Source organism: Pipistrellus hanaki (assembly GCF_964339955.1).
Source record: "Pipistrellus hanaki genome assembly, chromosome: 3".
NCBI classification, from domain to species: domain Eukaryota; kingdom Metazoa; phylum Chordata; class Mammalia; order Chiroptera; family Vespertilionidae; genus Pipistrellus; species Pipistrellus hanaki.
In genome coordinates this window covers 93246175-93269750 of record NC_140505.1, presented here as the reverse complement: position 1 = coordinate 93269750, position 23576 = coordinate 93246175, and the positions used below count along the sequence as shown (strand labels likewise).

Genomic DNA, 23576 nt, shown 5'->3' with positions numbered 1-23576 from the left:
ATCTGACCTCCACGTGCGTCTTTCGGGACCTAGCCTCAGAAAGAACCACCCGGCGGGCCCTTTAAAAGACTGTAACCACTAAGGCCAAGTTGGGGGTGGGAGAGAGACCCTTGTTGTCCTTATTCATCAGTCACTAAACTCCTCAGCCCCAGACAAGCGGAGCGCATCTCAGGGCAGTTCAGAGGGTGCTCCCGCTCCCTTCTACTTACATTTCTTTCTTGGGGAGCTCACTTCCCCGCCCCTCCCCCCCTCTTCCCGTGCAGCTGTTCGCCGGGTTGTTGTTGTGGTGGGCAGCCCCGCCCCCTCCTCGTGGCGGCCCCTCCCCCGGCCCTCGCTCGGCCCTCTCCCCGCCCCCAGCCCCATCTGTTTTTGCTGGCTGGGCGATGATTACATTGTACGGGGCTGGGGGCGGCCGCAGCCACAGCCGTAGCCGCAGCCACAGCCGTAGCCGCAGCCGCAGCCGCAGCCGCAGCCGCGGGATGGGGCGAAAGCGCGGAACCCGCGGACCGCGGGAGCAGCCGCCGCCTCAGTGACCGAGCGCGAGCCGCCGCCCCCCGCGCGCTCGTCGGCCCTCAGCTCATGCTCCGGCCGAGCGGCGGCAGCAGCGGGAGGAGCAGCCGCCCCCGCCCCCGCCCCCGCCCCTGCCCGAGGAGCTGAGGCGGGAGTCCGGCGGCGGGCAGCGTGGGGCCGCCCAGAGCGCGTCGAGCACGGGGCCGGCGTTCCCGCCGCCACCGTCGGGAGATGTGCCCGGAGGAAAGCGGTGCGGCCGGGCTGGGCGAGCTCCGCTCCTGGTGGGAAGTCCCGGCCATAGCGCACTTCTGCTCGCTCTTTCGCACGGCGTTCCGTCTTCCCGACTTCGAGATCGAGGTGAGTGGCCGCGCGCGGCGCCCCTCTCCCCGCCGGGTCGTGCGGCACTGCACGCGGGAGGGAGCGGCGCCGGCGGCGGGCGGGCGGCGGCCCCCAGCGGAGGGCGCGGGCGGGCGGCGCGGAGCGGCCGCGGCAGGGGTCCGGGCTCCGGGCTCCGGACGTTGCCGGAGGCCTCCGCGCGCCCCGCGCCGGCTCCGGCGAGGCGGAGCGGGCGGCCGTGGGGCGGGGGACTTGCTTTTGTGGGAGTGGGACCGCCGCTCTCCTGGGGCTTCAGGAGCTCCCTCTGGGGGCGGTGGAGGCGGCGAGCCAGCTGCTGTGGTGGGATGGGGGTGCCGGCGAGGCTCTCCCCACCTCGGGGGCGCCTTGGGCTAACTCGCGCGGGGACTGGGGCCTGACCCGGGCTGCGGCGCCTCGGAGGGAAAGTTCAGGACTCCGCTATTATTCGGCGGTGCCCTTCTCCTCGGAACGGACGGCCTCGTTATGCAGGGGCCGCAGAGCTCTTGGAGTCGCTTGGCCTTTATCCCCACGGGCGATCGTGGAGCAGGACGGCTCCGCCAGGCCGAGGTCCTCCCCGCGGCTTTGTGGCAGCCGCGCTCGGACGGGGTCCCGGCGCGGGGCTGGCGGGAGCGTGAGGACCGGAGGCACCGGAGCGCCGGACGGCAGCTGGCCCGCCGGCATCCTCCTTTCTTTTCATTTTTGGAAGGGGGTGTGAAATATGCGATTGGCTGGCAGATTGAATTGCTTGCTCGCTGTAGCAATATGCGTAGTGACTTATAACCTTTTGCCTTTGGAGAAAGATAAGTGGAAAGTTGGTCAGTTTTTCTTTTCAGTTCTGCCATTAAGTTCGCCGGCGAAGATACAAAATAAGAATCACCCATTTGGAGGAGTAAATCGTGGTTGTTGCTTCCCCACCCCCACCTATCTTACTTTCTGCCGTTTTCAGATTGAATTTAATTCGTTTACTTCTAATGTTTTTGTCTCATCTTTAGTTTTAGATTCTTTGCGCAGATATCATTTGCTTCTCATATGAATGAAGTGTGAGAACTTGCTCTTGTTGCAGAGTTAATGAAATCGGGAAATAAAACGAAAAAAAAAGGGTAGGGTGAAGAGGAATGTAGGCTAGTAAACTAGGATCATTCATTGGTTTTTGGCGATTCTTAGTTTCTTAAACTGGTGAAAATAATGTGGTTAAAATGTTAGGAAAGTATAATAACTTGGGTATTTTAGGTAGCAACATAGTGTTTATTTTCAAAGTTTGAACGTAACTGTAGAAAGCATGCTTTTTACTGAAAATTTAGTGGCACAACTGTTTATATTGACTGAAGAGAAACAGGGCAACAAAAATGAAAGGTTGGGGAATGCTAAAAGTCAAGAGATTTAACAATTATCCTGGAAATCCTGTGCTTTCTTCTAGTTGGCATAAAATAGTGAGTAGTTTATATCCTGATCCTCAAAATGGTGGCTGTTGTGGGAGGTGTTGCCTGCAACGATGCCATCTTGGGCGCTGGTAAACTTGCCTCCAGCCCCAGGTAATGAAACTGAGGTGATTTTAAGGACCTGTTGTAAAAGTACTGTGGAAAAACTCATCTTTCAAAACCTATGTATTCCCAGTTTGTTGATGGAAAAATAGAAGTAACTAATTTTGCCTTAACTTGTTACAGATATCGAGAGTATTCTATAAATTACTTGTATTATGTTCTAAGAAATAAATGTGTGGTTTCTAAGTATTAGCTAGTTTAATTCGTAAAGGGAATGTAAGCTGATCAAAGAGATCAAATTTGTATGTATAACAAATGAAAAAATCAGTTACAGGTGAGTAATGGGGCTATTTCAGATGTCTGTTTCTGGGTAGTGACACTTTGTTGGTAAAGTGTATGCTATTTGAAATACATGTCACACGAATGAATATTTGGACTCCATTTTGGTAACTACTCATACCTGTTTTTATTTTGAGATGTTCAGTAGATGGATAACAAGTGATAGTGGCATTTTTACTTTGCAGTTCTTGTGTAATTTTTCTCATTTCTCATGTAAAGTGTGTTTTGAAATGCTTAATGTGAAATTTAACTTAAAATTTTCAGTAGTTATCAGAAATTAAACATTTTAAATTTATTTTAGGCTTCTAATAAATTAAACTCAATGATAGTGCAGAGCTCTTCAGAAACAATATCAGTTTTTATTCTCTAAGTAAATTTATTTTTATTTTGCTTAGGTGATGTTTTAATCGAATAGATTATTGTCCTTGACAGTTTGAGAAACAATTTCTTGGTTAGAGTTTATGATGCAGTGGAAGACTCTTTAAAAAATCCCAAAACAGTTCTAATGCTGAGTTGTACCTTCCTAGGCCAGCTAAAAAAGCCCTACAATCTTAATTTATGGCAATCTTAGAAGATAGAATTGATTAATAATACCAAGTGGTAGAAGTTGTATATCAGATTTTAGGTAGCCAGTTTTCACCTGTGGGAAAAATCTCATTTTTACACTGGACCACCAAGCTGAATCCATGGATTTTAAAAAAAATGTAGGAAGCAGAATCCTCAAGGATTTGGCTTCTATTTAAAGTGAAGCAATCTTTTAGAGAGTGAAGGGTTGTAAAGTTCATGATGCAATTCTGCCAAAGGTCAAGACCTCCTACTTATAGAACTGGTCCCCAAAGCTCATATATTATTTTTGCATGTAAAAACACACACCTTTGTTCTCTCTTCGCCTTGAATGTACAGGATTTCTTCAGAAGAGTCAGTATACTTGATTCTTATTTTAGGGATATCTTTAAGGCCTTATGTTGTAGCCCACCCCCCAAATTGGTGTTCTCTAAACATCAGATAAAAAATCTGAATGTATAGGTCAGGAGTGGGGAACCTTTTCTCTTCCAAGAGCCATATTTATAACATCACTTGCAGGCCATATAAAATTATCAACTTAAAAATTAGCCTACTATATTTGGTCAAACATTTAATTAACTCACCCCTAATATGAGGCCTGAGAACACCAAAGGAGTTCTCAGGCTTCATATGGCCCATGGGCTGGACATTCCTTATCTTAGATAATGCTGTAAGTTGTTCATAATTTCTGGTTTTAAAAATAATAAACATTGCATAAAACTTAAAAAATTAAAGCAAAATATAGGTAAGAGAATGAAAGTCACCATAATCCCACCACTCAAAGATAAAAGTTGTTAGCTGTTAACCTTAGGACCCACCACTCAGGGATAACAGCTATTGTTAACAAATTAAGAGATTACCAAATATTCTCACAATGTATTTCTACCATAGATTGGGTGTTCTTTTTATTTTTCAGATGAGGCTATTGAGGTATAGCTGGACAACAGTGGATTAATGGGACTGCATTCAGTACTGTTGGTATTGATTGATCTGCCCAAAGATTTCATACTGATTGTTCTTTTTCCTAGCCAAATTATTTTTATAGCGAATATTGTATGCTACTTGACCAAGGTAAAGTAGAGGAAGATAGAATCATTTTAGATAATCTGGTTTGGAGTTAGTCATGATGGGTGTGGGGTTGAGAACAGAAATTTCATCACAAACATTTCTGCATGTTTTCTCTAAAGAATTTGAGAACTTAATGTCTTTAGGTGACTATTTGAAAATGGTCATGTAAAATTATTTGAATGGTTTCTATATAGTTTAGCAGCATGATATAAAGAATCTATTAGTCCTGTCTACTGTTTTTTTCCCTGAGCTTCCTACTTTTGAGTACTGAAACCATTGCCTTCTTTGTAGCTCCTTTCCGGTTGTGATGGTACGTGGCTAATTAAAGATCTCAGTAATCAGCATGATGATCTGGGGGCAGTACCTTTAATTCAGATTCCTGAATTCTACTCTTGGTGTTTCCTTGGATCCAGCCTCTTAGTTAAGACCACCAAGGCATTAATTATTTAGGAAAGTAAGAAATAAAAATTGCTGAGGGTACATCAGTATATCAGTGGTTCCCAATCCTGGGGCCTGTGGATGGGCTGTAGTTTAATGTTGGTGTGCTGGACTTTGAGGGACTATGCACTTTGCTGGACAAGACTATCGCTCTCATCAAATTTTAGAAGTGATTCCCAACTATATCATGTTAAGTAAGAGGCCTTGAACTAGATGAAAGAATAGGGGAATCAGAAGCCTAGTTTCATGATACTAGATGCATTGGACTAGAGTTCGGAAACTTGAACTCTTTTTCTAATCGTGCCATTAACTAGCTCTTGTGACTTGGGGCAGGTTAAAATAACCTAGTGATAAATGCCACTTGTATAGTAGCACTTCATACATTTTCCAAATATTATTTTGTTTTATCCTTAGTCATCCTTAACCATTGCCGTGTGGTAGAAGGCATCCTCATTTTACAGATGAGGAAATTGAAAGTTAAGAGGGGCTAAGTTGCTTGCACACAGGCTTTCATTTGGATTTCAGGTTCTTTGATATCAAATTTTATGCTGTTGCTACTACCTCACACTGTTTCTGCATCAGTTTTCATTATTTATATTGATAAAATGAAGGGCTAGACCTAAGTAATGACCAGGATTCCACAATGCAAATCTAGAATTCTTTGGTTTTTAATAATGTGGAAATAAGTTTTAAAACTTATGCTTAGCCGAAACTGATTTGGCTCAGTGGATTGAGCGTTGTCCTGCAGACTGAAGGGTCCCATGTTCGATTCTGGCCTGTGCCTTGGGTTCTGGGCAGCTGATCGATGATTCTCATTGATGTTTCTAACTCTCTATCCCTCTCTCTTCCTCTCTGTAAAAAAAAAATCAATAAAATGTATTAACAAAAAAAACTTATGCTTAATTTAGTACAGAAGAACAAGTTCATAATTTCATTTGTTTCTTTCTGTAAATATTTTTTGAGCATCTACTATGTGTGGTAGGCCAAGTGTGTACTAGATGCTGGAAGTACAGATGTGAACATAACACAGAAACACCTGCCCTCTTTTTAGCAGAAGGAGACAGACATTAAACTGTCTCAAAGGATGACAGGAAATCAAGTAAAGTAGACACTAGCCAAGTTGATCTGGTGGGTTGTTGCAATTTAAAATAGGGTGACTAGGTATTGCCTCAATGTGAGAAGATGGTATTTGAATATGCCTGGAGATAATTTATCTAAAGTGATTTAAAAATAAGTGATTTGTCACACATCTATTTAATGTAAGATAACACATGATAATTGTCTTCTAAAGGTTCAGGATCTGCTCCTTTTCTGACAAGGAAAGCCCAAGAACAGGATGTGAATTATAAAGGGGCAAATGTATATGCCCTTTGGAATCCTGAAAGGGGGGAGAGAATGTTCTGTCAGAGTTTATCTCTCTAAAAGTGAATACTAGATCCTTTTCTGTTATACCAACATCCTGAAAGGGCAGTCTTTTATTGTTTCCTTGTTTTTCAGTTTTTGTCTGCTATATGAAGCTTCAAAGAGGTAGTTGTAGAAAGGGCAGTACCCTCTCATCTCTCTCTGAAGGACAGTCTATATTGGCATCTGACTTGCTTTATGACAGAAGTTCAGTTGGGACTTACTTAATTTTCTGGAACACAGTTAGGATAGCTTAAAATAAAACTTGGCTGCATTCGGTACAACCAACCATCTGCCCTTTGATCAGGAGAGTGCTGGATTCTTGCAGTTTGTTATAGGTAAGAATGAGGAGCACTACCAGAATGCTGGAAAATCCAAATGCAAAAACTGGTTTATGTCAAAATTCAGTGTGAACAGAGCCAAGATGGACAGAATTGCATGGCTTCTAACTATATGGTCTTAGATCTAGTTGATGGATTTTCAGACCTGGCCGTTGTGGCTCAGTGGTTATGTATATTGGCCCTGAAGGGTCCTGGCCTCCATTCCCAGTCAAGGGAACATACGTGAGTTGCAGTTTTGCTCCTATTCTGGTTAGGGAGCATGCAGGAGGCAACCAATCGATGTGTTTCTCTCACATTGATTTTTTATTTTTCTCTCTCTCCCTGCCTCCTCCCATTCCACTCTCTAAAAAAACCAATGGAAAAAATAACCTTGGGTGGGGATTAATGAAAAAAGAAAAGAAGAAAAAGGAAGAAGAAAAAAGAATAAGAATATATTTTCAGAGGGACCAAAGAGAGTTAGTTTGTCATTGAATTGTAATCTTAGATCACTTTTGGTTTCAAATGCCCCATTTTTAAAATGGGAATTTTAAACTAGATGATTTTTGCTTTTTTCCTAAAACTAAATGTCTATGATTTTAGGAATGTTTCTCACTGGTTATGAACTATGTGAGAATCTGTGTTTTACAAGTGAAATTTATTCCAAATAAGAACTGGATATACCATACTTGTGTGTTTGTAGTTTATATGAATTTGTCTTTTTCTGGAAATCTTATCTGCAAAATAGAGACCTTGTGCACGAAATTCGTACATGAGTAGGGTCCCTAGGCCTGGTTGGCGATCAGGACCAATTGGGGCTTGCCAGCTGCTGGCTGGGGCCTCCCTTCCACACTGCCTCCTGGTGGTCAGCCCACATCCTAGTGAGCGATCAAACTCACGGTCAAACTCCTGAGGGGACACTTTGCATATTAGCTATATATATATATATATATATATATATATATATATATATATATATATATATATATATATATATGATTGAATGATATGCTTTGAAAGATACTTTCAAGGCTTGAAGATTGATATTCTCACTCGTTCCAAGGTCTTCAATCTGAGCTAATATTTTGAGGTTATGCAGAATTTTGGAGGATGAAAGTCTTGAATTATGTTATGTTCCTTCACTTTTGTTTCTTATATTGAGCATGATTTTATACTTAGAACTTGGAATTAAATCCAGTATAGCTTCTAGCTTGTGATTTGTCTTTCGTTTGATACTGCACCCTCTTCAGAGATCTGTTTTACCCTTCCCCTGAATCTAATCAGTTTATACTGGAAAACTTGAGAAAATCTTTTTTCAGTGGTTCTTATGATTGAGAAAGGAATGCTTGATGTTTGAGCTCAGGGTTTCTGAGCCTCAGCACTATTGATATTTTTGAACCAGATAATACTTTGCTGTGGGAAGCTGTCATATGTATTTTAAGATATTTAGCAGCATCCCTGTCTTCTAGGTGCCAGTAACAACCCCAGTTATGACAAATAAGAATGTTTCTAGACATTGCCAAATATCTCTTGCGGGGACCAAGATTATCCTGCTTAAGAATCATTTCTTTAGCCCAGCCAATGTGGCTCAGTTGATTGAGTCTCATTCCATGCAACAGGAGGGCACAGGTTTGATTACAGTTCAGGACACATGCTCACGTTGCTCTTGCAGGCTCAAACCCCAGTAGCAGGAGACAGCTGATGGATGTTTTTATCTCTCCCTCTCTCTTCTTTCTGAAGTCAATAAAAACATTAAAAAACAAACAAACAAAAAAAGAATCATTCCTTTAGAGTAGAAGTAGGGAAGACTTAAGTGTTGGTCCTTGTATAGAAGGTACACTATGTATATGAAGTAGATGAGTTTTTCCTTCTGATAGTGATTCTTTTTCCTAAATGCAAATCCTACATAATAAAAGAGTAATGTGCAAATTAACCATCACTCCACTACACCCACAAGCCACGCCCACCAGCCAATCAGAGCGACTATGCAAATAAACCCAACCAAGATGGCTACAGCCACAGAGAGCAGGAGGGAGGCTTGGGTTTCTCAGGTAACAGAGGAAGCCAAGCTTTCTGCCTGGTCTTGCTGGCCTAAGCTTCCACTCAAGGATATAAAGTTTTAATTATAGAAGGTAAACAAATTTCAACAAAAATGGTGGCAGCCATGAAGCAAGCAGGAGGCTTGGCTCTGCTCCAGGCTACAGTTTTAATTGTAGAAGGTAAATAAATTCCAGATACCAGTCCCTCCACTTGGGTCACCAGGGGGTGTGACTGGCCTGCAAACAACCACAGGGCCCTCGCTCAGGCTGCCCCACGCCTCAAGAGAACCCACCCTGACCCTGGACATGCTTCAGGGCAAACCAGCTGGCCCCACCCATGTCCCAGGCCTCTATCCTATCTAATGAAAGAGTAATATGCAGATTGATCATCACTCCAACAGTATGGCTGCCCCTATGTGGTCCAAGATCCTGCCCCCATGTGGACACAAGATGGCCACCACAGGATGGCCAGCAGGGGAGGGCAGTTGTGGGCGGGGGGAGGGCAATTAGGGGTGACCAGGCCAGCAGAGGAGAGAAGTTGGGAGCAAACAGGCTGGCAAGGAAACAGACATCAATCAGGCTGGCATGGGAGTGGTTAGGGGGTGATCAGGCTGGCAGGCAGAAGCAGTTAGGGGCAATCAGGAAGGCAGGCAGGTGAGCAGTTGGGAGCCAGCAGTCCTGGATTGTGAGAGGGATCCCAGATTGGAGAGGGTGCAGGCTAGGCTGAGGGAACACTCCCCCCCCCCCCCCCCCCCCCCGAGTTTAATATTTTTGTTAATAGAAATAGAAAGAAGTCAAAGTTGCTTCCAGATGTGCATGTCATTAGCAGTTGCACATGCTGGGAAATATATGTAATTTTTTTCTTTTTTGTGTAGTCATTTAAGGAGAGTGGTTTGGGGGTAGTAGAGAAGAGGGTGTGAAGCTAACTGGGTCCTATAAAGAAAGCCTTCCCTCTGGCAGGGGCTAGTTGCTTGATGTTCTTGTGAAAGAAGGTGTGTTGTGATGCAGCCTCAGGCTGGCTTGCCCTGCTACCATTGCCTGTCAGGGCTCAGGCTCTTCTTGACAAATCTCTTTAACATTGCTTAGTGGTGGACTGTCGGGGGTGGATGAGTGTGAGGATTAGTCATAGCCATGTCAAAAGCTCAATGAGGCCTAAGCTCTGTATTTGTGTGTGTGTCCCAGTCCTGGCATGCACATTTGGGACATATGCAGATACCAAGCTATATAAAGTTTATTTTCCCAAAGACTTTTCTTTTCTTTCTTTTTTTTTTTTTTTTATAAATTTTTATTCATATTATTACAAATGTTCCTTTCCCCCCCTTCTCACCCCACCCTCTGCCCTTTCCCCACCCCCCATTGTCCTCATCCATAGGTGCACAGTTTATGTTCAGTCTCTTCCCACATCCTCCTCTCCCCTTCTCCCCAAGAATCATCAGTTCACTCCCCTTCCATACCTCTGATTCTATTATATTCAACAGTTAATATTGTTCCTCAGATTTTTTTTTTAGTTTCCTTGGTTTTTAGATTCACTTATTGATAGTTACGTATTTGTTGTTCATAATTTTTATCTTTATTTACTTTCTCTTCTGAAAGAACCCCCTTCAGCAATTCATATAATTCTGGTTTGGTGTTGATGAACTCCTTTAGCTTTTTTTTATTAGTGAAGCTCTTTATCTGACCTTCGAATCTGAGTGATAGCTTTGCTGGATAGATTATCTTTGGCTGTAGGTTCTTACTATTCATCACCTTGAATATTTCTTGCCATTCCCGTCTGGCCTGCATGGTTTCTGTTGAGAAATCAGCTGACAATCTTATAGGTGCTCCTTTATAGGTAACTACCTGCTTAGTTAGGTCTTGCTGCTTTTAATATTCTCTCTTTGTCTTTTGCTCTTGGAATCTTAATTATGATTTGTCTTGGTGTGGTCCTCTTTGGATTCCTTTTATTTGGAGTTCTGTGTGCTTCCTGGACTTGTAAGTCCAATTCTTTCACCAGGTGGGGGAAGTTTTCTGTCACTATTTCTTTCAGTATGTTTTCGATATCTTGCTCTCTCTCATCTTCTGGGACCCCATAATTCTGATGTTGGTTCGCTTGAAGTTGTCCCAGAGGTTTCTTACATCATCTTCAATTTTCTGGATTCTCTTGCCTTCTAGCTTCTGCAGAGGAGTGTCTTCTGGCTCTTTATGTTCCAAATCTTTGATTTGATTCTTGCGATCTTCTATTTTGTTTTTAGGACTCTGTATAATATTTTTTATTTCAGACAACGTATTCTTTATTTCTTGTTGATCCCTTTTCATATCCTCATAGGTCTCATTTATTTTATCGGCCTTTTCTAGGAAACTCTTGAAAAACCTTATAAGTGTGGTTTTGAACTCTATATCCAGTCGCTTTTTGTCCTCCATTTCTTTTGTTTGTGATCTATTTGGTTTAGGCATTTTCGCAGCTTTCCTGATGGGGCGGGGTTTCAGGGTGGAGCCTATAGCCTTGGCTTCCGTCAGCCCCGCCCTATGCGACTCCTGAGACTCAGGGTCCTTCAGTACTTGTTGCAAGCGCCTCTGAGAGAAAGGTGCCCTCGATTTTCGCCTGCTGCCAAACTGTCTATGCCAGGGGTCCTCAAACTTTTTAAAGTGGGGGCCAGATCACGGTCCCTCAGAGAGCTGGAGGGCTGGACTATATGAACTACTAATTCCTACTGTAACACCTCGGCTGCGCTCACTGCCCAAACAACCTGGAGGGCCGGATCAGACTCCTCGGGCCGTAGTTTGAAGACCCCTGGCTATGCTCTCTCCCAATGAGTCCGGTATTGGGGTTCAGTTCAGTTGGTAGTGGGATTGGAGGTGGCGTTCAGAGTAGTCTGGAGCCCCTGTCTCCTTCCCACCGGGGCAATCCTGCGGCACAGCCAGCCGGCCCTTCTCTGCGTGCAATGTGCGCGCCTCCGGGACCTCCTTTCGCCGCTCCCCGGGGTTTCGCCTTACAGCCCAGCTCCCTATGGATGAGCCTGGGTCCCCAGGGTCTGGCCTAGAATTGGGGTTCAGAGCAGTTGGAGCTGGGCCCAGTACAGTCAGAGCTTTTCTCTCCTTCCTGCTTGGGAACGCCAGCTAGGCACTCGGCCTCCCTCCTCTCCGGCTCCGTCCTCTCCGCGCATGTGCCGCGTGTCTCCGTACCTTAGGCTTTTACAGCTCCTCCGCGCTTCCTTCTGGTTTTCTCCTTGCTTCTTGTTGTAGAATTTCCAGTCAGTCGACTTTCCTGTAGTTCTGGGTAATGTCCATTTTATATTTTAGTTGTATTTTATTGAAATTGTTGTGTGTGGCTGCGGCTAGTTGCCTACCCGAGCAGCCATCTTGTCCCAAAGACTTTTCAATTTAGAACATACCAACCACAGAATCTTTCTTGATGTTGCTCTAAATATCTTTATGGTTTTTCTCATTGAATTTTCCTCTTAGTTTGGCAAAATATTTATGGATTTAAATAAATTTTTGTTTAGGTTTGGGGGGAAAATGTATTGTGATGATGACTTAATCAGTTATAAACAGTACACTGTGAAGGGCTTTGAGTCTTGGAAGAATAACTGTAGAATTTCAATGGGATATTGTCATTTACCTGTGGCTTCTGAAGGTGTGTGTTTACAGAAGAGTGTCCATCTTTGCCACCTTGGAGTATCTGGTCTCAGTGCCTTATTTTTCGTTCTTTATCTTTTTAGCTGGGAAGTAAGACCTGGATACATTTTTTTTTTCTCTTTCTCTCTTGCTCCATTGTTGTGCTACCCTACCTATCCTAGAGTTTGTTTGGGCTATGGTGGAGGATCGGTTAAATTTCTAGCCTGCATCAGGGTATAAATCCCAGAATTTGTATAAATAGTATGAAGTCAGTCACTTTCGCAGCCAAAAGTTTTCTTTTGGAAAGTGCTCCTTCAAAGTAATTCTCTTATATGCTCTGTTGCATATTTAATGATCCCCACACCCATTTACAATGTAATATGGTTTATGTAAAATTACATGGAAGATAGTTTTTCATTTTCCTGTTTAAACTCCCTGACCTAAGATGATCTTTGTGGTAGATATTTGCCTGGCTTAAGTGATGTCATGTTCTTGTACATTTCACACTGTAATGGTCAGCTCTTAGCTTGGGTGGGGGCCGGCCAGTCCAGCTCCAGTCAGGGCGGATTGGGATCTGGCCTCTCAGGAGAAGGAGATGGTGGGAGGGAGGTTGCATCAGGGCCAGGCCGGCTGGGGGAGGGGCCAAGGGCGATTGGCTGGCAGGCGCCTCCCCCAGTTGGGGTGGTTGGCTGATTGAGGGTGGGGCTAGCTGTGGGGAGGGGCCATGGAAGGTTGGCCGTCCAGCTCCACTCTCAACTGGTATGGGGTTGGCAGATCAGGGGCAGGGCTGGCCAGGGGGAGGGGCTGCAGGCAGTTGGCCGGCCAGCCATGCCCATGATTGAGGGGAATCAAGGGTGAGGCCAGCTGTGGGGGAGGACCTGAGGGGGGGGTTTGCAGGCCAGCACCACCCCCTATGGGGTAGGTTCTCTGGCCTTGGTGGGTGTCATAGCAGCAAGTCATTATGGCATTTCAGTCGCTGGCTTTATATATCTATATTTATATATCTATGTCCATATTTATGTCTATGTCTATACCTATATACTGGAGGTCTTTATATCTATGTCTTTATCTATATCTATGCCTATAACTATATTTATATCTATATCTATATACTGGAGGCCTGGTGGACAAAATTCCTGCACGGGGGTTTGTGTGTGTCTCAGCCCACCCTGCACCCTTTCCAATCTGGGACCCCTCAAGAGATGTCCGACGGGCAGTCGGACATCCCTCTCACAATCCAGGACTGCTGGCTCCCAACTATTCGCCTGTCTGCCTTCCTGATTGCCCCCAACCACTTCTGCCTGCCAGCCTGATCACCCCCTAACCACTCCCCTGCCAGCCTGTTTGCCCCTCACTGCCCTCCCCTGCAGGCCTGGTCACCCCAAAGTGTAAGAGATCCCTCTTTTTTTTTTTTTACAGCTGCATAGTATGCCATAGTGTAAATGTCCCACAGTTTTTTTATGCATTCATCTACTGATGGGCATTTAGACTTTCCACACCTTAGCTATTGTACAAATAACACTGTTAAGAACCTTGGGAGGGCATATATTCTTTCTGATTGGTGTTTTTATAATATATTCCCAGAAGTGGGATTGCTGGGTTCATTTTTAATTTTTTGAGGCAATCCATACTGTTTTCCATAGGTGCTGCACCAATCTGAATTCCCACCAGCAGTGAACTAATGTTTCCTTTCTCCACATTCTCCCTAGCACTTGTTTGTTGCTTTTCTAGGAATATATTTTTATTTTATTTCAGAGAGAGAGAGAAACATTAATGGTGAGAGATTGATTGGCTACTTCCTGCACCCTCTGCCTGGACTTGGGAATCTAGCCTGCAACCTGTGCATGTGCCTTGACCGGGAATCGAACTGTGACCTCCTGATTCATAGGTGGATGCTCAACCAGTGAACCACACTGGCTGGGTGTTTGTTGATTTTTTTATGATAGCCATTCTAGCAGGTGTAAGGTGATATCTCATTGTGGATTTAAGTTGCATTTCTCTTATGATTAGTGACATTGTGAATTTTTTCGTATGTCTGTTGGCTATTTGTATGTCCTCTTTGGAAAAATGTCTATTCAGGTCTTCTGCCCATTTTTCAATTTGTTTGTCTTCGTTTCATTGAGTTGTACTTATGTATTTTGGATATTAACCCCTTTTCAGATGTATCATTGGCAAATATGTTCTCCACACCGTGGGTTACCTTTTCATTTTTAAGGTGTTTTTTGTTGTTGTGCAGGACTATTTTGATTTAGACCCATTTATTTTCTCCATAATTTCCTTTGCCCAAAGAGATGTGCCCGTAAATATATTACTGTGTAAGATGGCTGAGATTTTTACTGCCTATGTTTTCCTCTAAGATTTTTATGGGTTCATGCCTTACATTTAAGTCTTTTATCTATCTTGAGTTTATTCTGTGTATGGTGTAAGTTGGTCGTCTAGTTTCATCTTTTTTTTGCATGTGTCTGTCTAGTTTTCCCAGCACCATTTGTTGAAGAGACTATCTTTACTCCATTGTATGTTCTTGCCTCCTTTGTCATTTATTAATTGACCGTAATGGTGTGGGTCAATTTCTGTGGCTTTTGTTCTGATCCATTGGCCTATATGCCTGTTCTTGTGCCACCACCAGGCTTTGTGGTGTAGTTATAATGGCTTTGTAGTATAGTATGATATCCAGTGTTGTGATTCCTTCTACTTAATTCTTCTTTCTCAACATTGCTGCAGCTATTTGTACTCTTTTATGGTTCCATATATGTTTTTTGGAGTACTTGTTCTAGCTCTGTGAAGTATGTCATTGGTATTTTAATAGGGATTACGTTGAATCTATAGATTGTTGGGGTAGGTATACACATTTAAATGATATTAAGCCTTCTAATCCATGAACATGGTATATGCTTCAATTTGTTTGTGTCTTTATTTATTTTTTCAATGTCCTATAGTTTTCCAAGTAGAGGTCTTTTATCTCGTTGGTTAAGTCTGTTCTTCAATATCTTATTTTTTTGTTATTGCAATGGTAAATGGGATTTTTTTTTCTCTTTCTGAGAGTTAATTGGTGTATAAAAATCTCATTGATTTCTGGATGTTGATTTTGTATCCTGATGGAGTCTTTAGGATTTTATATGTACAATTTGTCATCAGGGAATGAGAGTTTTGTTTCCTCCTTTCCAATTTGAATACCTTTTATCTCCTCTTGTTTTGGGTTCCTATGGCTAGGACTTCCAGTACTACCTTATATAATAAAAGCCTAATATGCTAAGTGTCCAGTTGTCCGTTCAACCAAAGTATAATAGCTAATGATATGCTAAAGCTGCTCAACTACTCAGTATGGTGTGTACTGACCACCAGGGGGAAGATGCTCCAACTGGTAGGTGAGCTTGCTGCTGGGGTTTGGCTGATCTGGACTGAGCAAGATGAGCTGGACATGCCCTGGAGCCCTCTCTGGCTGGCAACCACCTGCATCCCTCCCTAGCCCTGAATGTGCACTGGTATGGTCCCTCGGCCTGGCCTGTGCCCTCTTGTAATCTGGGATCCATCGGGGGGATATTGGAGAGCTGGTTTTGGCTGGGTCCTGCAGGCCAGGCCAGGGGACCCCAGTGTTGAATGAGAGTGGTGAAAGTAGATACCCTTGACTTGTTCCTGTTCTTAAGGGAAACACTTTTAGTTTTTGCCCATTGAGTATTATGTTGACTATAGGTTTGTTATATATAGCCTTTGTTATGTTGAGGTATGATTCCTCTATTCCCACTTTACTGAGAGTTTTTATAAAAAAAACGTGCTGGATTTTGTCCAATTCTTTTTCTGCATCTATTGATATGATCATGTAGTGTTTATCTTTCAGTTTGTTTATGTGATGGATCACATTTATTGATTTGCAAATATTAAATCAGGCTTGCATCCCCAGAATAAATCCCACTTGATCATAGCATATGATGTTTTTAAAATATTGCTGGATACAATTTGGTAATATTTTCTTGAGGATTTCAGCATCTGTGTTCATCAGGGAAGTTGGCTTATAATTGTCTTTCTTTTTAGTGTCTTTATCTAGTTGTAAAATTAGATAATGCTGGCTTCGTAAAAAGCTTGCATTTTTTTTGGGAATATTTTGAGGAGGATCAGTGTTAGTTCTTTGAATGTTTGGTAAAATTCACCATTGAAGCCATCCCGTCGGGACTTGGTTTGCTGGAAGTTTTTAAATTACATACTGCTTCAATTTTAGCATTTGTTATTGGCCTCAGGTTTTCTGATTCTTCTTGATTCAATTTTGGAAGATTGTATGTTTCTAGAAATTAGTCAGTTTCTCCCAGGTTGTCCAGTTTGTTGGCATATAGTTGTTCATAGTATTTGCTTATAATACATTGTATTTCTGGGGTGTCGTTGTTATATTGCCTCTGTCATTTCTGACTTTATTTATTTGGGTCCTCTTTGTTTCTTGATGAGTCTGGCTAGGGAATCATCAATCTTATTTATCTTTCAAAGAACCAGCTCTTGGATTTATTGATTCTTTGTATTGTTGTGTTTTGTTTTGTTTTTCTTGTTTCTTCGTTTCTTTGTCACTTATTTCTGCTCTGGTCTTTGTTATCTTCTTCCTTCAACTACCTCTAGGCTTTTCTTGCTATTTTCTTTCTAATTCACTTAGTTGTAGGATTAGACAGTTTATTCTTATCTTGTTTCTCGAGGTAGGCCTGTAGTGCTATGAACTTCCCTCTCAAGACTGCTTTCACCATGTCCCATAGATTTGGGGTGATTGTGTGTTCATTTGTTTCTGTGGTGGGGTGCTTCTCCTTCCCCGTCCGGAATGGAAAGGGAGAAGGACAGGTTCCTGAGTGGAGGAGTTGGGGATTAAGAAGTGAATGAAAGAAAGAGACAGAAATGGGTTCAAGCTGGGTGCCGGGTGGAGGCTTGTCACTCTGATAGAGAAACAGTCACCCCCACAGGCAACACAGCACTGTTTATCCTCCAAAATACAAAGGGGTTTCACCAGGAAAACTTAGGCTCAAAGGAGCTTGTGGGCCCAGGTCCTATTCATTCCCTCCTTCTCAGTGCTAGACTAGAGTTACATCTCAAAGCCCTCTTGAAACCTGGACAAAGGTAAATCAGGACTGATTACACCCCTTGCCTTCTTGGGGGATTGTAACTGGTGACAGGACTCGCCAGTGCCCTGGGGCTCAGCTGATAAGAATGAAAAGAATGTTCATGTGCCTTCCCAGGCGGTCTTCTATAGTTTCCAGGAAGTTTTTAATTTCTTGCTTGATCTCATTGGTAACCCATTCATTGTTTAATAAATGCTATTTAGCCTCCATGCATTTGAGTGTTTTTGAGTTTCCTTATTGTAGTTGATTCCTAACTTCATGTCATTGTGATCTGGGAAGATGCTTGATATTATATCAATCTTTTGTGAATTTGTATAGACTTGTTTTGTGCCCTAACATGAGATCTATCTTTGGAATCTTCCATATGCACTTGAGAAGAATGTATTTTCTATTGCTTTGGGGTGAAATGTTCTGTAAATATGAGTTAAACCCATCTTATTTAGTGTTTCATCTAAGGTCTCTGTTTCCTTGTTAGTTTTTTGTTTGGAATATCTATCCAATGATGTCAGTGTAGTGTAAAGTCTCCTTGTGTTAGATATAAAGCCAGAGGTGGTCCATGTTCAAGGCCAGGCATTTTAATGTGGAGTGGAAAATTACTACATGGTGGTCTTCAGACTTGACAAAGCTCATGTACCTGGAAAGCCTCCAGGCAAACATGATGTTAAAAAGAGGGGGAGGATGTATCACAATGAAATGAGGAAGTGGTAAAGACATATGTCAGAAAGTACATACCCAGGAATGTTTTTCACCTCAAAGAGACAAAGGGAGATGGAGACAACTAAAAAGCCTACAGCCCGCATTTTATATAACCCATTAGGAAATAATGAAACTTAGGCAACATTTATGTGCACCCCATAATAGCCAATGAGGAACCCTGGAAGGACTCACATACTAGGGGTCACATTCCTGTTGTAACCATCCTTGTTGTGCCTGTCCACTAGACACCCAATCTTGCAAGACCACCATTAAAAGTTTGCTTTCATTGTACTTCATGTCTTCCGAATCCATATTTGAGATTGGACAGGTAAGCATGTTTCTCACACATATTATGACTTCTCCCCTACAGTTCTTCAAGAATTTCTTTTATTTATTTGGGTGCTCCTATATTGGGTGCATTATATATTTACAAGTGTTATATTTTCCTGTTTAATCATTCCCTTTAGTTTTATAAAATGACCTTCTTTATCTCTTGTTAGGGCCTTTGTTTTGAAGTCTATTTTGTCTGGTGAGTATTGCTACCCAGCTTTTTTCCCCCTTTCTATTTGCATGAAATACATCTTTCCATTCATTCACTCTCAGTCTGTATGTGTCTTTTGTTCTGAGGTGGGCTTGTAAATAGCATTTATATGGGTCATGCTTTCTTGTCCATTCAGTCACCATGTCTTTTGACTGGAGCATCTAACCCATTTACATTTAAGGCTATTATTGATAGGTATTTACTTATTGCCATTTTTATTTCCTTTATGCCTATGACCCTTGCTCCTTTTTTCTTTTCTTCTTAAAGCAGTCCTTCAACATTTCTTACATTGCTGCTTTGGTGGTGATGTACTCCTTTTACCGTTTCTTGTCTGGAAAGCTTTTTTATTTCTTCTTCAATTTTAAAGGATAGCCTTGCTGGATACAGTAGTCTTGGACTTAGGCCCTTACTTTTCACTACTTTTGAGTACTTCATGCCATTCCCTTCTGGCCTGAAGTGTTTCTGTTGAGAAGTTAGCTGGCATTCTAATGTGAACTACTTTATAGGTAATTCTCTCTCTCTCTCTCTCTCTCTCTCTCTCTCTCTCTCTCTCTCTCTTTCTCTCTCTCTCTCGTTAACTGGCATTTTTATGTGAACTACTTTATAGGTAATTCGCTCGCTCACTTGCTCTCTCTGCCTTTGAGATTATTTGTCCTTAATGTTTGCCATTTTAATTTTGATGTGTACATATGGATCTCTTTGGGTTGATTGGGATGCTCTGTGTCTCCTGAACTTGTGTGACATATGCCTTCACCAGGTTGGAGAAATTTTTCATCATTATTACTTTAAGCAAGAATCTTTGTTCTTTGCTCTCCATCTTCCCCTTCTGGCATTCCTGTAATGTGGATGTTATGTTTCTGTTTTTTAATTCTTTTTTCTATTTTTTGCTGTGATTGGGTATTTATTTATTTAAATATTTTATTGATTTTTTACAGAGAGGAAGGGAGAGAGAGAGCTAGAAACATCGATGAGAGAGAAACATCGATCAGCTGCCTCCTGCACATCCCCTACTGGGGATGTGCCCATAATCAAGGTACATGCCCTTGACCAGAATCGAACCTGGGACCCTTCAGTCCACAGGACGGGACTCTATCCACTGAGCCAAACCGGTTTGGCTCTAATTGGGTATTTATTTCTACCTTAGTCTTCCAAGTCACTGATTTGATTCTCTGGTTCATACAACCTACCTTTAATACCTTCAGGTGTGTTCTTAATGTCAGATGTATCATTATTTCTGTCTCTTTGAAGTTCATGGCCTCTGTTTTCCTTTTCATGCTTTTGTAATTTTCACAAAATTCTTTAAGCATTTTTATAACCATTGCTTTGAACTCTATGATAGGTTGCTTGCCTCCATTTCATTTAGTTCTTTTTCTAGAAATTTCTTCTTTTCTCTCATTCGGGGTTGTTTCTTTGTCTCCCCATTTTAGCTTTCTCTTTGTATTTGGTATTATGAATTAGAACTGTTGTGCCTTTGTGGGTTGGCCATATGTAGAAAGTTAGGTGTCCAGTGTTGTAGTCTCTTTGTTCACCTGAGCTGGGCACTCTAGGAATGCCCCTTTTGTGCATTGTTTGGGCTCTCCTGTTATAATTGGGACTTGATTGTTGATATCCTGTTCTTGGGAGGGTTCTCCCCTCTGACTTGCTACCAGTGTGGTTCAACCCTAGTGTCATTATGCCAACTGGTATACTGGTGCTTTCTGTTTGCTATTTGTGGGGCTCGCTAGATTTTTCTCTGATGTTGAATCTGCTCCCTGGTGTGTCTATCCTGGGCCTCTTGGGAGCTTCTCTAGTGCATGTGAATGTGAGTCACTGTCCCTTTCTGGCTCTGACACAACCTGATTTAGGTCCTAGAGGTTAAAGCCATAGTATCTAGTGGTGGGGGACTCCTTAGCCCGGAGGAGGGTGTATCTGCTTTGAGTCTCATGCCTTGATTGACCCTGCTCTGAGCAGTACTCACCTCCCCCACTGAGTTGATCTCACAGGTCCCAGGCACTTGGGATCCCACTGGCTTTTGTCTCACCTAAGTGCAGGATTGTGCATCTGGTGTGTGTGTGTGTTGGGGGTGTGTGTGTGTTGGGGGGAGGGATATGTGTGAGGCTCCACTGGTGTTTGCCTCCCTGTACTATCTACTCCCCTCTCTTTTTTTTAAATTAAATTAATTTTTTTTATGTGTAAAGCAGCAACCCAGCCCTTCTCAGAATTTGGGGGATTGGGAGAGACGTGTTTTACTTGATGTCAAGAATACCTGTGCCCTCAGAACACTACAATTTCTTCACTTTCAGTGAAGGAGCCCATCTTTATTACTACTAACGGTGCTTGAATTTCTGTAATTTGTAACTCTAAAGTAATAGTGGAGTTAAAAGAAAAGAAAAACTTCAAATTCCAATCAGTTTCCTGTTTATTATTATTAGTAGTATTAATGTTCCAGAGGTATGTGACGGCTGCTATTTCCACTTCCTTGGGAATTAGAGTTTTATTTTTTTGTTTCTTAAAAGGGTGAGTTGGTAGTAATGATATGTAAAACCAATGTTATGTTTCAGATGAGTGGTAGATAATAGAATAGCTGTAGAAATTTCAAAGCAGGCATGATTGTATACGAAATGCTTTCTGGAAAAGGCTGTCTTGGAAGTTTGTGTTAAATATGTCAGTATAGTTAACTAGCTTGAAGTGTTCTTTTCTTATGGAAGGCTAGGAAATAATGAGTTTGAGAGACAATAGGGACATCTTGCATTGCCCTGCTCCATTCTGCCAAGGATGTGCCCAATTCTTTTGTCCAGTGGATCCACTCTATACATCCCCACTTAGTAGCTGTCTAGGTTCTCACACCAAATGTTTCTGTATCAGACAGTGCTGTATTTAAGTAACCTTGATTTTACTTAATAACGACTCCAAAGTGCAAGACTAGTGATGCTTACAATTCAGATATGCCAGTAAAGAGCTATAAAGTGCTTCCTTTAAGTGAAAAGGTGAAAATTCTCCATTTTAGGAGAGAGAAAAAATTGTTTGCTGAGATTGCTAAGATCTACAGTAATAATGCATCTTCTATGAAATTGAGAAGGACAAAGAAATATGTGCTAGTTTTCCTGCTGCACCTTCAACTGCAAAAATTAGGATCACAGGGCATGATTAAGTGGAATGGGCATTAAATTTGTGAGTGGAATTCCTGAATAGAAAATGTGTTCCAGTTGACAATTTGTGTCAGAAAGCATTGAGCCTGCATGAATAATTTCTGCAAGGGGATTCCCTGAAATGAGATACCACATTCACATAACTTATTACAGTTAATTGTTATAATTCTATTTTATTATTAGTTGTTAATCTCTTACAGCACCTAATTTGTAATTAAACTTTATCATAAGTAAGTATGTGTAGGAAGAAAATGGTATACAGTTAAGTTCTCACTTAACGTTGTGGACAGGTTTTGGTGATTTTAAGCAAAATGGTTAAAACCATTCGTACATAATCTCATCAGCATTGTATTACAAGGACATTATTTGAGGGCCTGCAGTATATAGGATCTAGTGTTGTCTGCAATTTCAGGCATTCAGGAGGATGTTTTAAAATGTATTCCCTGCAGATGAGGTGGGGGAACTACTGTACACTGATAGGTGCCAGAAAGTGAGGCAAAGAGATAGAGTTACTGCACACAGAGTTTAAAAGATAAAAAAAATTATAGGAAAAAAAAAAAAAAAAGGCTGAATAGGTAGACATGTTGTGCACCTCTTCCCAGGGCCATACTGGAAATACAACTAAATCAGAGAACATCCACATGGAATTAACACATTAGGCACAGCTGAGGAGACAACTTACAAGGAAGGGCGGAAAAAGTCTGGAGTTAGTAGGAACAGTGGTGTGGGCTTGAAAGGGGTGGTGGCCAGCGGGCTCAGAGGGAGAGGCGGAAGTTGCATTGCACCAAAGCTGTGTCCTGTGGTGGCATGCGTGACATCCAACAGTGAAAATGAAAAGCCACAGGTTTGCTAGCTGCCAGGGAGTCTGGACCCAAGACCATAGCTGCAAAAGGCAGTCCCTTGAAAGGGGAGGTGACCATAATCAAATAAATAAATAAATAAATAAATAAATAAATAAATAAATAAATAAATGAGGGGAGGTGGTGGGAGAGAAAGCTACATTTTGTTATTTTGTTTTTATTCCCTAAACACAGAACACAGGCCTTTTCAATTGCAGTCAGTCACCTGAGGCTTTGGTGAAGAGAGGGAGGCACAGACTTGAAATGCCTGAGGAAAGGCTGGATAGGGAGCAGCAGGTCAGGGAGACATGGCCAGGAATCTTACATTGGGAGTCCTTACTTCTAAACCTAAGCAGCCACTTCTCTCCAGAAGAGCTTGCCCATTCCAATAGCCTCAGGGTAGGTGATACAGCCTGTCATACCCTGCATTTTCAACTTTACAGAGGAAACAAAAGCAGAGGCAAAGCTTATGGATCTAAATAGTCTCAAGGAGCCCTCAGAGATTGGATTGGAAGAGGGGCCACTCTGTTATTCTGGGAACCAGAATGACAAAAACTCCAGGTTGCCAGCCAAGCCCATTAGTCTCCATACAAGGATATCTGACCAATCAAGACCAGAGTAATATTTTGGGCCACTCTAGGAAGAATAGCTCTGGTTCAGGGAAAAAAAACACACAAATACCCATCTTATTCCCTAAAAGCTATATAGCACCAACCTCACTTTAAGACGCTTCAGTGATTAATATTGATAGCCAGCAGAAAGGCAAAGAGGGCAGTTTGGCACTGCCTTTTTGCAGCCAATGTCTCTGGAAACAAAAAAGCAGGATACTGGTGGATCCATGGAGTTTCAAGCAAGGTTCTAAAAGTCAAAAGACAGTGCCTGATAGTGATCAGTACCTAAGTATCTAACAGGAAGTCCAGAATTGGCAGACAGAATAGAAGAGAGGGATCCTAAAATAGCTCCGATGGGACATTAAAAACTCTGCTGAAGCAAATGACACTTTGCTTTTTTTATTTTTATTTTTTAAAAAATATCTTGCACCTTTTTCTTCTAATTTTCTTCTCCTTTCCGCATTTTAGTTTTCCTCTTTTCCCCTTTTTAAAATTGATCTTGATCTGCATGATTGATGTGTTATTCTATTCTCCATTGGTTTATCCATATATCTAATTTCCTCTTCCTT

General features: G+C 42.3%; 1 protein-coding gene across 2 annotated transcripts in view; it reads left to right on the top strand.

The window, feature by feature from the left end:
* Positions 1-371: 371 nt before the first annotated feature.
* Positions 372-23576, top strand: part of CECR2 (CECR2 histone acetyl-lysine reader) — a 209816-nt gene continuing 186611 nt past the window's right edge. For both annotated transcript variants that reach the window (XM_084878526.1, XM_084878525.1), the window contains exon 1: positions 372-867. In XM_084878526.1, the coding sequence (XP_084734652.1) occupies positions 742-867 (126 nt within the window). In that variant the 5' untranslated portion in view covers positions 372-741. The remainder of the gene's footprint in view (positions 868-23576) is intronic.